The sequence below is a fragment of the Leuciscus leuciscus genome (assembly GCF_965113295.1).
Source record: "Leuciscus leuciscus genome assembly, chromosome: 23".
NCBI lineage: Eukaryota > Metazoa > Chordata > Actinopteri > Cypriniformes > Leuciscidae > Leuciscus > Leuciscus leuciscus.
In genome coordinates this window covers 3,688,845-3,703,989 of record NC_138747.1, presented here as the reverse complement: position 1 = coordinate 3,703,989, position 15,145 = coordinate 3,688,845, and the positions used below count along the sequence as shown (strand labels likewise).

At 34.5% G+C, this 15,145-nt stretch overlaps 1 protein-coding gene across 2 annotated transcripts; it reads right to left on the bottom strand.

The window, feature by feature from the left end:
- Window positions 1–232: 232 nt before the first annotated feature.
- Window positions 233–13,947, bottom strand: prxl2b (peroxiredoxin like 2B). 2 transcript variants are annotated; one of them, XM_082156003.1, is made up of 7 exons: window positions 13,768–13,946; window positions 12,711–12,915; window positions 11,353–11,404; window positions 10,852–10,915; window positions 10,549–10,624; window positions 9,140–9,258; window positions 233–691 (listed from the first exon to the last, which is right to left on the bottom strand). In XM_082156003.1, exons 1-7 carry the CDS (start codon window positions 13,828–13,830, stop codon window positions 665–667), a joined length of 606 nt encoding a protein of 201 aa, XP_082012129.1. In that variant the 5' UTR covers window positions 13,831–13,946; the 3' UTR covers window positions 233–664. The 2 variants fall into 2 exon arrangements, with proteins under 2 accessions (XP_082012129.1, XP_082012128.1); XM_082156002.1 differs by lacking the exon at window positions 233–691 and adding an exon at window positions 8,184–8,916 and having other exon boundaries at window positions 9,107–9,258; window positions 13,768–13,947.
- Window positions 13,948–15,145: the final 1,198 nt, after the last annotated feature.

Below are 15,145 nucleotides of genomic sequence, written 5' to 3'. Positions count from 1 at the left end.
TTTTAATGACTTTCCAAGTGAATGCTTTGTAATTATATTGTTCTGCCTATATTGATTGTTCAAGCAAACATATATGGCTTAAAAATGTTATTTAGCTACCTTAAACTTACTGAGATATTGTATGATATATATAAGAGAAAATATGTAAGCATCAAAAATAAACTTGTATAAAGCAACAAATATATTTCATGCATGTGTTTCTTTCACATTCACACGTAAAAAAAAAACACAATTATACTTTGGTTAGAGTTTTAATATGTACATCTTAAAAAAATGTCATTCACATTCTTAAATTAACAAGTCACATTTGGTCAGAAGTGCTTAGAAAAAACAGTCTATAAATTCAGGTTTATAAAAAAGAATCTCATTAAATGGAGTATTTTATGGCAAAACACAAACTTTGAGGATTTGAGGATCAAACACAAATGTGAGGATCAAAGCAGCATTAGTGTTTATTCACACAACTACTGTGAGTGATTGATTAGTCTTCAACAAAAGAAACATAATGCATAAAAAAAATGCTCATTGTAACTGTATGATCAGTGCATTATATTTTAGCATCTAAACCAAAGTATCACATACATGTAAAAGATGATTTGAATCAGATTAGGGGGAATTTAACACTGGATAACCAGGAGTCACAGTCCATTCATCCCTGAAGCCTCTATCTCGTGCAAACATCTTCACTGCACTGTAAAAGACACAGAAATATTCAAATCATTTGGTTGATAGTGTAAAAATTAATAATGAAAACTTGAGTATAACATTGGACCTCATTTACTGTATGGAAAAGAGAAAAAATGAGTTTGATACCGGTTTGGAACGACATGACGGTGAGTAAATGATGGTAACACATTATTTTACAGTGTCCTTGTTTCCCATGTTACTTGTAGTTACTGAAAAATTATGCATAATTACATGCAACTAACCCTATAGCAAGCACATGTAGTTGATTAAGATTACTTGGTACTTAAATATATTATTACTCTGAAACAATGACACCTTAAAATAAAGTGTAACCGAATTTACTTTTTTTTTTTTTTAGGATGAACTCTCCCTTTAATAAAGGAAAGTTGATCTTTCAAGCTACAATCAAAGGAGAACTCCGACACACAGGTCAGTCTGTCGATGGATTTACAGTCGTGTGAAAGTAGCCGATCGCACCCACAATCCCACGGAGGAAACGGCATCGGTGGCTCAGAAACGACCACAGCCACCGGTAGTCTTTAATGGGTAGACAAGACCTGCGACACGTCCTGTTATTGAACTTCAAAGCGACGTCGGCTACTCCAAAAGTAACTGTTTAATATAGAGCAGCTGTGGTGCTTCGTCATAGACATAGACATAAATCAGTCGCCATTATTCATGCATGTCTGACAAACAAATATTAATGTGATCTGGGTGTAACGTAGTTTTTGTCGTCTTTTTGGGGCGTAAGAATGATTTTTTTCATCATTTATCACAGCCTGGTCTGTCTCGAGTATGCTGGTCACATGATTTGTTTATAAAAAAATTGTGATTAATTAGTCAGCCTGACCTAAATCCAACATGGCTGCCAGTGGTGCAGGACATTCAGATTCTGAGATAAGTAAATGTATATTAAACTTACTTTTCTCTTGAAAAAATAATGCTAACATTAATTATGAACATTGTCTTAAGGTGCTGAAAAAGAAAATTTATAAAAATGTTGTTCATGTTGTCATTTAGCACGTTTTGAAATATATGTTACGCCTGAGACACATTGCCACTTTTGGGTATAAAAAAGGGATCAACTTTGTATTCTGAGGTTTTTTATATTTGTTTTACAAATTATAAAATGTACAGGTTAAACTGATGCAGCCTGTCTGTCTTGAGTATGCTGGTCACATGATTTGCTTCAAGTTATCTGTGATCAATTAGTCAGCCTGACCAAAATCCCCAAAAATGTACCATTTTACCAAATTTTTTTAACCATTTTTATGGTAACGCAAGGTCCAATTTCAAGGTCCGATCTTGAGTTTGTACGCTTTCCAATGATATATAATATGTCAACATTATATGAGTTGAAGTATAGGATATAATTGTTTTAAACAGTTATAGATTTGGTCCTTTTTTATACCCTAAACAGGCCATGTGATCCGGGAGTCACAACTCATAACATCCAAAATACATAACATTTTTCAAAAATTCTTTTGGATATGATTTACTTAAGTCCAGATGATATAAGAAATTATTTGTTGCTTATCATTTTCTACTCTTGCCTGTTTAAGGGTTCATGTTTATTCGGAGCATCATCTAATGGTTGAAGACAACAACAACAAAAATCAAGTGTGAGGACGTTATCTGCAGGTTATGAAAGACTCGTGTGAGACTTTCTCAAAACCATAATGCCCTTGACAGATCTATTATTGAATGCATACAACTTAATGGTCGAATCGATTTCCCTTGAGACTCTCCCATGTCATCCAGTGACGACACTGGGTTTGGGCTCTCGACTGTGTCTGTTGGGCCCTTCCTTCCTGCAAGACCTTCGGGGCCGATCTGCGCTGAGATACGCCGCTGAATGACACCGTGTTTATTCTTCAGATGGACTAAAGGTCTTCTGGTAGATCTTGAGGGTGTGGTACGACACAATGGACTCTTCTCGAGTAGCCAGACTTTTGACTTCGGCACGAAGTAAAACAAATGAGACCACAATAATAGCTCAGAATAAAACAGTCTAAAAATATGGATCGCCACTTCACAAAATTTTGCTCAGAAGAAAACTGATGAAATTAATGTCCCTTGCAATCAGAATGGCTGATTAAACAGCAAAAACAGTTTTCAACATTAATAATAAGAACCATTATTTATTGAGCACCGATTGAAAGCATATCAGAATGATTTCTGAAGGATCGTGTGAAAATGCATCTTTGATTAGAGGAATAAATTACAATTTGAAATATATTAAAATAAAGACAAGTTATTTTAAAATTGTAATAATATTTCACAATATTAGAGTTATCACTGTATTTTTTATCAAATAAATACAGCCTTAATGAGCATAAGACAAAAAATGACAACATTTTTATGACTTATTCCAAACTTTTGACCGGTAATGTATGCAAACTAAACTAATATTAGATTTCTCACTGATCACAAGCTACAAACTTGTTGCATTTTGGCAAATCTGGTGATTAATTCCTTATAAGTGCTCATAATATCAATGTGATTAATAAGATTTATTTGACCATTTAATGAAAGAATAGCACATTTTTGTTATTTTGACTTGTCCAAATGAGAACAAATGTGTGTCAGAACATCTGTAAGCTTTTTGGCTGGTTTATTCACCTCATTAAAAATCTGAAGAACAACAATTCAGTGGTGTATTCTACGAATTGTCGCAAGACATTGATTAATAAGGCCAGAAATATAAGGGAATACATGTTTTGTCATCTAAATATAAATGCAAAGACTTTTATACAATTTGATGTGTCTGTGTACTTCTATACTTCTTGACTGTACTGGGAAATAAAGGTTATGCAACGGAAATCTCAGTTGGAACTGGATTGGGTTGGAAATCGAAATCTAAATTCTGTCATTATTTACTCACGCATGTTTTTCTGTCTTGCATGATGTCAGTATGATGAAACTGAAGAAGAACTGGGACAGTTGAGCTCCCAAAATGACAACAAAGCATCATAAAAGCATAATAAAAGCAGTCCGTTTGACTTGTGCACTATAAATTGTCTCTGACTATATTCAAAGTCCTCTGAAGACACACACATCTACACATACAGAGTTACTAAGCTTTTATAGAGGCTAAAACAGTGAAACCAGAAGATGTTTATACCGTTTCATATTAGATATGCAAAATGTTAAGGCCTCTAAATGATCAACATGATCAAAACTTTGATGAATGACCTGTTGCACACAATCTCTGACATGTCTTCTGTCACCTGATTGATTGATTATGCTTTTTTAGCAAGTAAAAAATGTTATAATGTAATAGTAAAAGCGTCCCTCTCCAGCTCGTGGTTCACGTGTCTTTGTGCTGTGAAATCTGCACTGATTTTTAGTAAACGTAAGAGTAACTTTTGTATTGTTATTAATTTTTCAGGATGAACTTTAACTGGACTGAAACTTAGCTTTACTAGATTATCAATCTCAACACACGTTTATTTTATTTTTTTATTTTAATCATGTTCAAATGTGAGTATCAAATGTGATCCATCAGGCTTTTGAGAAATGGTAATCGGCATTGTATTGCATAACATTATATGTTTTCCCCCACAGTAAAAACTACAGAGCTTTGATCATAAAACTAAGCATTTAAATATCTTACTAAGACATATTATTGGCAGATATGTGACCCTGGATCACGTCACCAGTCTCGAGTCGCACGGGTATATCTGTGTACATGGTATACAACAATACATTGTATGGGTCAAAATGATAGATTTTTCTTTTATGCCGAAAATCATTAGGATATTAAGTAAAGATCATGTTCCATGAAGATATTTTGTAAATCTCCTACTGTAAATATATAAAACATGTATTTGTGTGAGTGAATGCAGCACAATCGTGAACATAAATGCACAACTTTAAAGGAGATTTTCTTAATGTTTACATTTTTTTGCACCCTCAGATTCCAGATGTTCAAATAGTTGCATCTCGACCAAATATTGTCCAATCATAGCAAACCAAACATCAATGGAAAGCTTATTTATCCAGCTTTCATATGATGTATACATCTCAATTTCATGAGAATCTCAAACCCATGTGACTGGTTTTCTGGTCCAGGGTCGCATATAGAGTGACGACTGATATTTATATGATAATTATGATAAGTATCTGCTAAATTGTTACAAAGATCTACACTACAAGTGCTGAGAACCAAATTGCATATTTTTGTTCAGTTTGAATAAGATTTAGGTGCTTTTTGAGCTCCATATTCTGCACACAAATTTTTTTTTTTTTTTCAAGATTTACACATTTCAATTAATAGTAATAATATATCAAATTGAGTTATTATGAATTAAGAAATGTATACAAAATTATTAAGCTCTAGTTTTATTTTTACTCATTTAAAATTCTTAATTACATTAAGATTTTGTCTAAAAGGTTCAATAAACGTAAAAAAAAATAAAAAAAAAATCATATGTTAGGCTTTACAAGGTTATTCTAACAATCAGTTGCTCTATTTCTTCTATTTCTCTGGGGATTCTCTATGGAGAAAGTGTTTGCTTCCTCGACTGGACAAAGAACCATTTGAACATGGTCATTTTGTCTACTTCACCTCATCTTGAGCTTGACAAGGAAAGGAAAGGCCAAAAGTGCCATTTCCTGCAGGAAACCACGGTAAAGTCCTTAATTCACACCACGTGTGACTTTAGTAGTTGTACGTCTACAGTATGTAAAAAAAAAACCTGTAATAACCAGCAGCAAAAATGGCATCTGCTGGTTTTAGTGGGTTTTGTCGTTAAGAGGAGCTCCGCTGTAATCTCACGCCCAGGTGCATCATGGGACCTCAGGGTGGTTAAGATCACACTAAACCAAGAGATGAGCCTCACAACAAGACTCTGTTCTACCCCACAATCACTTCACTTGTTCAAACATCCACTTACGTAAGCCAAAGCATCTGTGCTCTAACATCTGAGAGATTCATGCCTTTCTTTCTAGAACAGCTATTGGTGAAGTTGCTCGTTGACATGAATTAGGTCACGCTGCGGCAGAACACGGATTCTTTAGCATGTCTTGTGGAGGCCTTTAAGGGTTTAATTGTGCTTTTCCTCATATTCTGCTCTATTTAAGTCACTGAGGTAAAAAAAAACAAGAAATTGAGGATGTCTCTGGTGTCCTGGTTTCACTGTGGATGCAATTAAACACAAAATTCTTGTGTGGTTGCATGCATCAATGCAACTTAAAATCTTACACTCCATAAACTCTTTACTGCAGTAAAATCCACAGTGAAATTGTCCTTGTAATGTAAAGTAACCCAACACAATACACAAAAAGAGTATTTAGACTGGACTTAAAAATACATTCATGTAATAGTGTGGTCACATATTTTTGAGTCAATTAAAGTAGAAACATATACTAGTGGGTAATGTTAGACAGTTTGAGGAGAAGAATCACTTGTTGTTCATAAGTAATACAATATCAAGTATCAACATCTATCTATAAATTACAGAAACGTCTGTCTGTCTGTGTGTGTGTATGTCTGTTAACCACATATCTCTCGAACCGTTAGTCCAATTCGACAGGTGTCTCGCTACGGGCACGGATAAGTGCAGTGCCAAGTTTGACGTTGTTTGGATGAGAAATGCAAAAGATATCGTTAAATATATCATTTTTAGAAGGTTGTGGTTTAAAAATAAACATCCTGACATTAGAGGGTTGTATCAGTCAAGGAAGCAAGCCCCAAGAAGGTTGTGGTTTAAAAATAAACATTCTGACATACACAATCAATTTTGATTAATTTTAGTAAAAATGTGTTTTATTTACCAAGTTAATTTTAGTAAAAATGTGTTTTATTTACCAAGAAAGTGGCAAGATGAAAACCACTATTTTCTGTTTCAAACTTTCACATAGCATTTTTAGGTTATAATATCATAAAAAATTCAAATCCAGATTTGGATTTTCAAAGATTTATTATAAAAATGGATTATTTTCCCCCAAAAATGCAATACATTCATGACACTTTTTTTTTTTCCAAAATGCAATTAATCCATTGAATCAATATAAAAGTTATTTTTGATCATATTCAAACTGTTGAAATCAGCTATAGCTAAGAAATATCTCCTGAACTTTTTTGTTCAGCGATCAGCTCACAAAAACTGATTTTGCACGGGCACTTTGCACTGCTCCCTGAGTCGACGCGCTTATTCATTGATTGTGGATGTAAACAGAATCTATAAGTCAGCTATGCTGTTTACTTCTGAATATTATATTTCATTCTGGTGCGCTTAACGTTATCGCTACTGTGTAAATGCTATTCACCAACTAAACATGTCCTTTTCAATGCGTTTACATTGTCTTTCACGGGCATCATTTGTAGTTGCCTATTCACAAAATGTTTGCTCAAGCATAGCGTTTTCTCTGAGTTCACGTTGTTTTCTACCATGCACAAATAAAAATGTCACCAAACTTTTGCTGTGTAATTGTAACAATGTGCACTCAAACACACCAAACTTAAAAACTGATTTTGCACGGGCATTTTGCACTAGTGAGTACAATACTGAAACCACTTGTTTGAAAGAATATAGTCATTTTAAAAAACAAAACTTCAATCTGAGCCTTTTAAATCACTTCAGATAGTTATTAGAGGTGGGCAGTATGACTAAAATCCTATGTATACGACTAATATGAGTAATTCGATTTGTTTAATACTGATTTAATTTATATACTTTATGAAAGGTACTTCATCTCGTTCATTGTGTTTTATTTGGGACATGAACACAAATGGAATAAAGTCTGGCATCAGTGCAAAAACAGCTTCACATCATGTAAAACCTGAGTAAAAAAAATCTAGAAACAGTAACACTAATATTATAAAATGGAAAGTTCAGACTTTTTTCTGTATGTTTTCTTTAGTTGCATTGAAAGTCATTTTAAGATGACATATGTATGCACACATTAGAGCGACACGATTCTGGGTAAATTAATAATCACAATTTTTTTTGTTTAAAACAGAGATCACAATTCTCCCACGATTCTGAATAGACAACTAAACCAAATAGCATGTAATTGCTGTAGTCTATTTGAACAAATATATTCAATTAATTTGAATTGATTTTTATTTATTTTTTATCATTTTGAATGACTGATTCAATGACTTCACTTGTTTCATTTACTGGATTAATCAGCGTTTTTGATCGCAGATTTGACTGTTTGCAGTGATCGTACTTGTCAAAGGATTGATAGACATACCGGTACCCAAATCAATGTCATTTAGGAATAAGATCACGTGTGTGTTTGAATGGAGATCGCAATCTTTTAACAATTAATCTTGCAGCTCTAGCACACTTTTAATTAGATATTAATGCATCGAGTAATGCACTTCAGTGGCCCACAAGAATATCCGAAATCCCAACATTCCTAGATTCTGTAAATTAATTTGCAGGATTCCAGAAGTTTTAAGAGCTGAATGTCCACTCATTTTAATCCATGAATTTACCACTTATAAATTCTTTACTGGCTAAGGATTAAGGATAACGAAAAAATTTTACTGGCTTTTACTTACTATTTTCTAGCAGATAAAATATTTTAGACGAGCATGGTATAAGTAAAACATTTTTGGCTGTTTTAACTGATTTTAATGCTTGTTTTGTGTGGTTTTAAATAGTTTTAAGTCACCTTGAGGCCCTCTTGGAAGTATACTGAGGCCCCTAGTGAAGAACCACTGATGCTTTTCTATCCAGTCCTAATGGATTTCCTTATTTATTGCAATGTTGTTCCTATTACCATAAAATATGGTACAATTTACAGGAACAATTTAGAGGAAGTGGCCTACTGAATTTAAGCATAAACATTATGAGAAGTGTGATAGCCAGACGGGACTTTGTCGGTATTAAGACCCAAGTTTGGTTTGAAGATGGAAAACGTACCAAAGCACAATGTTCTGTCACCATTCCTGATATTGGTGTGGTCTTAAAGCTGTCAGAGCAGAAACTAAAGCTAATGCTCTCTGTATGTTTTGACGTCGTCTCCGGTCACGTTCATATATAAATTGCGTGAGCTTCTTTCATCCATTAGATCGAAAGATCTAAAGCACATACATTTACCCACCCATAGACCCACCCCTCGAAGAAATCAGGACAAAAGGGGGCGAAAGTGGACAAAAGAGATGGATAAAAAACATTAAAAAACAGGTGTAAACGGGAATGTGTCTGCCTCATCTACTTGTGATCCGACTGACCAAAATGCATCTCAATACCAGGGGCCGGTTGCATAAACCTCTAAGACTAGAAAGACGTTTCATAGCTTTTTTAAATCAGTTACATAAAAACGTAGATAAGCCTACTTTGATACCGAAAACTAAGACTGACTGCCCCTGACTAACTGCTAGTAGGTCATACTAGAACTTTAGACACTGTCTTAACATTATGGCTATGTTTATGCAACCGGCCACAGGTGTAAACCGGACCGAGTTCGACCTTACAAATGCTTCCTGTTTTACCTGTGGCTTTTCACCAGCCTGGACGTTCGCCGAGATCCCGAGAGCTTTGGTGATGTCCTCCAGGGATGCGTTGTCTGCAGGCGTTTTCTGGACAAAATGCAGCAAAACCTTTTCTCCACCTGAACAGAGTGACACATTTAGCATTGTGATATTTCATGAAACGTTATGGTGGTACTGTTTAAACATTAAAGGGGTGGTATAATGCCCTTTTCACAAGATGGAAAATAAGTCTTTGATGTCCCCAGAGTGTGTATGTGAAGTTGTAGCTCAAAACACCCCACAGATATTTGTATATAGCATGTTAAAATAGTCACTTTTTGAGGGTGAGAATAAACACACCGTTTTTGTGTCTGTCCCTTTAAATGCAAATGAGCTGCTGCTCCCGGCACAGTGGGCGGAGCTTCAAGAGCTTGTGTCCTTTTACCTCACACACGTGCACTGAAAATTTCTAAAACTTTTAGCCTTTTATGTTCAAACCGGAGTCAGAAAGATGGAGAGACTCAGGAAGAAGTGACAACATGTAGACAACATTTCTGAATAGTTAGTTGGTGAATTTATGTAGCGTATGTGTAGTTATCTTCTAGTCATTGATTAGCATATTCTGTCTTGATAATCTATAACTTGCGTTCTGGGGGCGGAGTTTATGTAAATTTTAGCGTTAGTGACGTCACTAACCCGGGAGGAATGTGGTGTAGTCTCTACCAGCCGTTTGTTGTAGTCTTTAAAAAGCAATTTCTTTAAAAAGCAAATATCTCCCTTTGCTTTGAACTTTGAGCGTTGTAACTTTGCAGATGTTGTTTATGCTCAAACAGCAACATTACACACTAACTAAAGTTAGAAAAGTCAAATCATAATAAACCACCCCTTTAAATTAATCTATTTTAATTAAAAACAATTGCATCTGGATAAATATTCTCATCACTCTGTTACAATAATGAGAATCTAATGAGAATCATCATGAGATTAATGAGAAATACAAACAAACTTCAACATCCAGTTGCATTCAAGTAATGAGAGTTAATGAGAGTTCAAGTAATAGGAAAACATGTTTAGTTGTATTTCTGAATTAGTGCTAGCCATACTGTTGAGATGAACTCCAGAAACATTTCAGAGACTCATCAAATCCAGAAACATCAAGGTATTATTCTAAAATGTTAATCTAAGATTTCTTCACATTATTTCTCATGGCACAGAACAGATTTGCATGTGCTACATTTTTTAAATGTGAAGTCATGCTGCCCTCTAGTGGCAATAATGCAGACTGCTTAGATGACAAGTTTCGGTTCTCTTCTATGACACATTTATCAGTACACAGAGGAATCACTATAAAAAAAACTACAAGACTGGACCAATACATTTTCCTAGTGAAAATTATGAAAATATGACATCTTACTCAGAAACTTTTTTACCTTTTGCGACGATGAGCATGCCTCCACTCTGCAGAAGATCTCCACTAAAGTTTCCTTGAATTCCTTCTGCACTTGCCTTCAAGACAGGGTGAAAAAACATGAATCAACAGAGTGATCTAAAAGTTTTTAGCACATTTTGAAATAAGCTATTATTTATTTAACACCTTCAATTTGGTCATTATTAAAACTGTTTACAATTAAGACATCTCATTAGTCACTTAATCACTAATTATCATTAGGCCAGAATTATAATTTGCATTAAAATGTGACTATTAAAGGCAATGTACAATGCGTTATAAATACCTTTGAGGCAATTTCTCGTACTTTCTTTCCCATGGCAGCTGGAACCACATTCATGGCATTGTACCTGAGATTGGAAACCAGAGGATTTTTGTCATGCTTGTGTCATGGTCCAACATCACGCATACATTCACCCAAAAAATAAAAATTCTGTCATCATTTACTCACCTTCTAAACCTTTATGAATTTCTTTCTTCTGCTGAACACAAAGGAAGATTTCATGAAGAATATCGGTAACCAGACCATTAATGGACCCCATTGACTTTCATAGCATTTTTTTCTTTTCTTCATACTATTGAAGTCAATGGGGTCCATAAACTCTCTGGTTATCATCATACTTCAAAATATCTTCTTTTGTGTCCAATACAACATGTTTATAACAATTTGAGGGCGAGTACATTTTGAGAGAGAATTTTTTATTCTTGGGTGAACGATTCCTTTAAGACTTTTTTAATTAAGAATTCAATACCACAAGTAAAAATATGCTCAAGTTGAACCTCATACCTTTTAAAGCCTAAATCTTTGTAACACTGTTTCTTCTCGTCAATGTAGATGTCTAGAACAAAGAAAAAGTTAAATATTCACAGGATCAGGAAAACGCCTGACACCTTTTATCAGTGGCAAACCCAAGGTAAACACAGGCATGGCTAGCATAGTAACAGGTACAAATGACAGTAAAAAACACGAGTTTTATCACTAAAAAATTCAAAACCCACACAATGAGCTTAACCTGAGGTTATCACTTATTTCAGAATGAAGGAATGCAGTATTGAAATCATTCTTTAACTCAATGGGGTCCAAGAGTGCACTTGTGCATTTGATAATTTGTTATTTCCTGCTTCGGAGACGCTCAAAGAAAACCCGAATCCAGCACAAGGTGAATTTGAGCATCTTGTGCTTCAATTGTAGCAAGAAAATGATCAATGTCACTCAGTTACATGCATTTGATCAAACACTTAGTGTGTTATGTTAGGTCATGCATTATTTGACAGTTTTTTTAATTTCCAGGTTTAAATGTTTAAATCTCTTTTTTAAATATTTGTAAAAAAAAAAAATTTGACATTTGTTTTTCATAGTCTTGACACATTTCCAAAGTTTGTTCCTATACTAAAAACTACGCATTTTAAAATAAATTTTAATGCATTTCTTCTGGGTCAAAACGGCCCCAAATGCATTATGAGTCAAGGCCCGTTCACACCAATATAGATATAACTATAAAGATAACAAGCGCAAACTTTCTTTTAGTGTTGAAAAACGACTGTCAGGATTTACTACAGACACACAGTGTAAAATAATCGCTGAAAAGGCGTGAACAGGGTTATCTTTGCGGCTGACATTATTTGCAGGAGTTTCCCTTTTAGACACAAAACTTATGGGAAGAGAGTATTCAAATGAATCATGCAAAGTGATTCACTAAGGTTTGTGTAAGTCAATTTACTGGTATTTGTGCCATTATTAACCGCCCATAAAAAGCATGTCTTAAACCAGATGCTAATTTGCGCTTCTCTTGGCAGATTGCGTTGGTTATTGTGGAAATGATCCGGCTGCGTTTGTTCATTAATTTGCACGTCGTCAGTCAGTAGATCTAAAAGTGATTTCAATGAAACTGTTTCTCTGTGTCATTATCGTTGCATTGCATTTGTGTTGTGCACTCTGCTATTCATTTATATTTACTCTGCCTTATCTTTATCATTATTGCTATAGATATTGTCTTTGGTCTGAACGGGCCTTCATAAGGTAACTACTAGATCTTTCACTGTGGTCTCAGACTTTAATAACCCACTGCATATTTGAGAAACAGTGTAAAACTAAGAAATTAGGAACAATATTAAACAATATAAAGCCAAGTGCCAAATCCTCACCGCCCTTGAAGAATTCCCCATCCTTGAACTCCTTCACTCCCATCTCTTCCGGTCCGATGCCAATCAGAGCGATGCCATTTGCTTTCAGGTCTTTCTCCAGTTTACTGACCTCCGCTGCCATCCACCGGCACACCTGACAACCAAACCTCCGCAAGAAGAAGAGAATGACCGTCTGCTCCCGCCACAGAGAACCAACCTCCACCATCTAATGAACAAGACAAGAGACTAACACATCAACAGACATATCACATTTTCATTCATTAGTTCCAGCTTATCTGGAATAACACGCATATGGATGAAACCAACTTTTGAAGCCATGACATGCTAGAGTTCATTTAAAATTCAATTTCTAATTCATTTAAAATTATTACACATGCCATTTTTAAGAGCTCATAATTAAGAGACTACATATAAATGTTAATGTGTAACAAAACCCTGAATTCCTGATTCTGAAAAGAATGAATGCTCATGGACATAATTTGTTCATGGTAATTTATCATGTGACTTACTGAGTGAGAATTATTTATTTCAATAAACTTTAACTTTCAAGTATTTAGGTATTCAAGTAATTTCACTTTTAAGTATTTAAAATAAATTGAGTCACATGCATGTTTTAAATGGTTTGAAAAATATGCCTTCAAACATGTAAAACAAACAAAAATAACGTTTTAAATATAACTTAGAAGGCAAACAACATTACACATATTATTTTAAATATCAATACACCCAACTAGAACAAGAAAATCTCAAAAGAATCTCATAACTGCATAGGTTTAAAGTATTGTTTTGTTGCATTAGATTATAAAGACTTATAATGTGTTATCATTGCAACACCTGCAAGTTATTGTTGTCACAATATGAAAAAATCAGAACAGGAAGTGTTTTTCATGACAACACTTTGAAATTGTAATTTAAATGATTTTAATATAAAGCAGTACTGTATTTCTTGTTATCAATAACCAGGTTTCTTTAGCACTCATATGATTCAGAACATCACTGTAGTCTGCTAACGTTAGTTGTATGCTAACTTATAGGAACATTGTAGTTGAATTATTACCTCTCCAGACGTGGTGTTTTTTAGTTGGTTGGCTCCAAGGCTGGTCAAATTCACAGACGACATTTTCTTAGTGTGTTTTTTTGGCCTTTAGGTGTGAAAATTGCCCTTGTTCCTTCAGCGGTTCTTTACACTTGTCATTACACAAGCACACAAACTCGCCGCTGTTATATACACACGCCCACTTGTGTAAGACATGACGTGAGTGACACTCGTACAGGCCAATCACAGCTTCGGGAATTCAAACCATGCGCTCGAGGGGCGGGGCATATTACATAAATATGACAATGGCAACTATTATCTGTTAGTTATTTAATCACTTCCCGAAATTATTTTTCACGCACAAACTCAATACTTGTGAATGTAAATGGCTGCTATATGAATCACTCTAGTCTACAATATGTATTTTTGAGCCCAAGATCAAGGCTAACATATTCTATAGGTAAATTAGGGTGTGGTTGAGTACATCACAGGTCAGTAACTTGACAATGGCAACTATTATCTGTTAGTTATTTAATCACTTCCCGAAATAATTTTTCCCGTTCAAACTCAGTACTTGTAAATGTAAATAGATGCTATGAATCACTCAATATATATTTTTGAGCCCAAGATCAAGGCTAACATATTCTATAAGATAATGTAGGGTGTGGTTTAGTACATCAAAGGTCAGTAACTTCAGTCTGTCTTCCTCAATTAGAACGTTGTAATGATTTAGGCTACATTAAATAATAAATACAGACCAAGAGAAAAAAACATATATTTGACTCAATATCGGTGTATAGTAAATCATTAACTTCAGAAAGGTGTTGGTTTGCCACTCCTTAATGGACCCCTTTCACAGACTGTGATTACGCCTTTTGGCGGTCATCATCAACATCATAAAAAAAAAAAAAAAAATGTTTTATGTATGTAGGCTACATTTATATCACTATACTTTGTATTATATTACCTTTGAAACAAGTAACTAGTTAACGGTGCTGTGAGGGTGTTTCTAATAGGCTACAGCTGACGGTAATGTTGACTTCAGTTAATCTTTTTCTCTTCTGACTGCCTTTATCAATCTCTCTTTATTCTTTTCCTTTTTTAAAGTTGTGAAAACACATCATTGTGGAGTTTTTCTTTTGCTATTGGAGCAAATGGGAACACAAAAAAATATATTTAATGTTGTCTCTCATTCACCGCTATAGAAGTTTACCCAACTATGACGTCAATCTTGACATCTTGAAGGTCCATGTGGCTTTTAACCCCTTAAAGGCCCATCCACACCAAAAATGATAACTATAAAGATAAATAAAGACAACTATAAAGATAACAATAGCATCCACACCAGCGGGCCATATTGTTCTGTTTATTCTAAGCGTGCTTGTCTGTCACTTTAAAT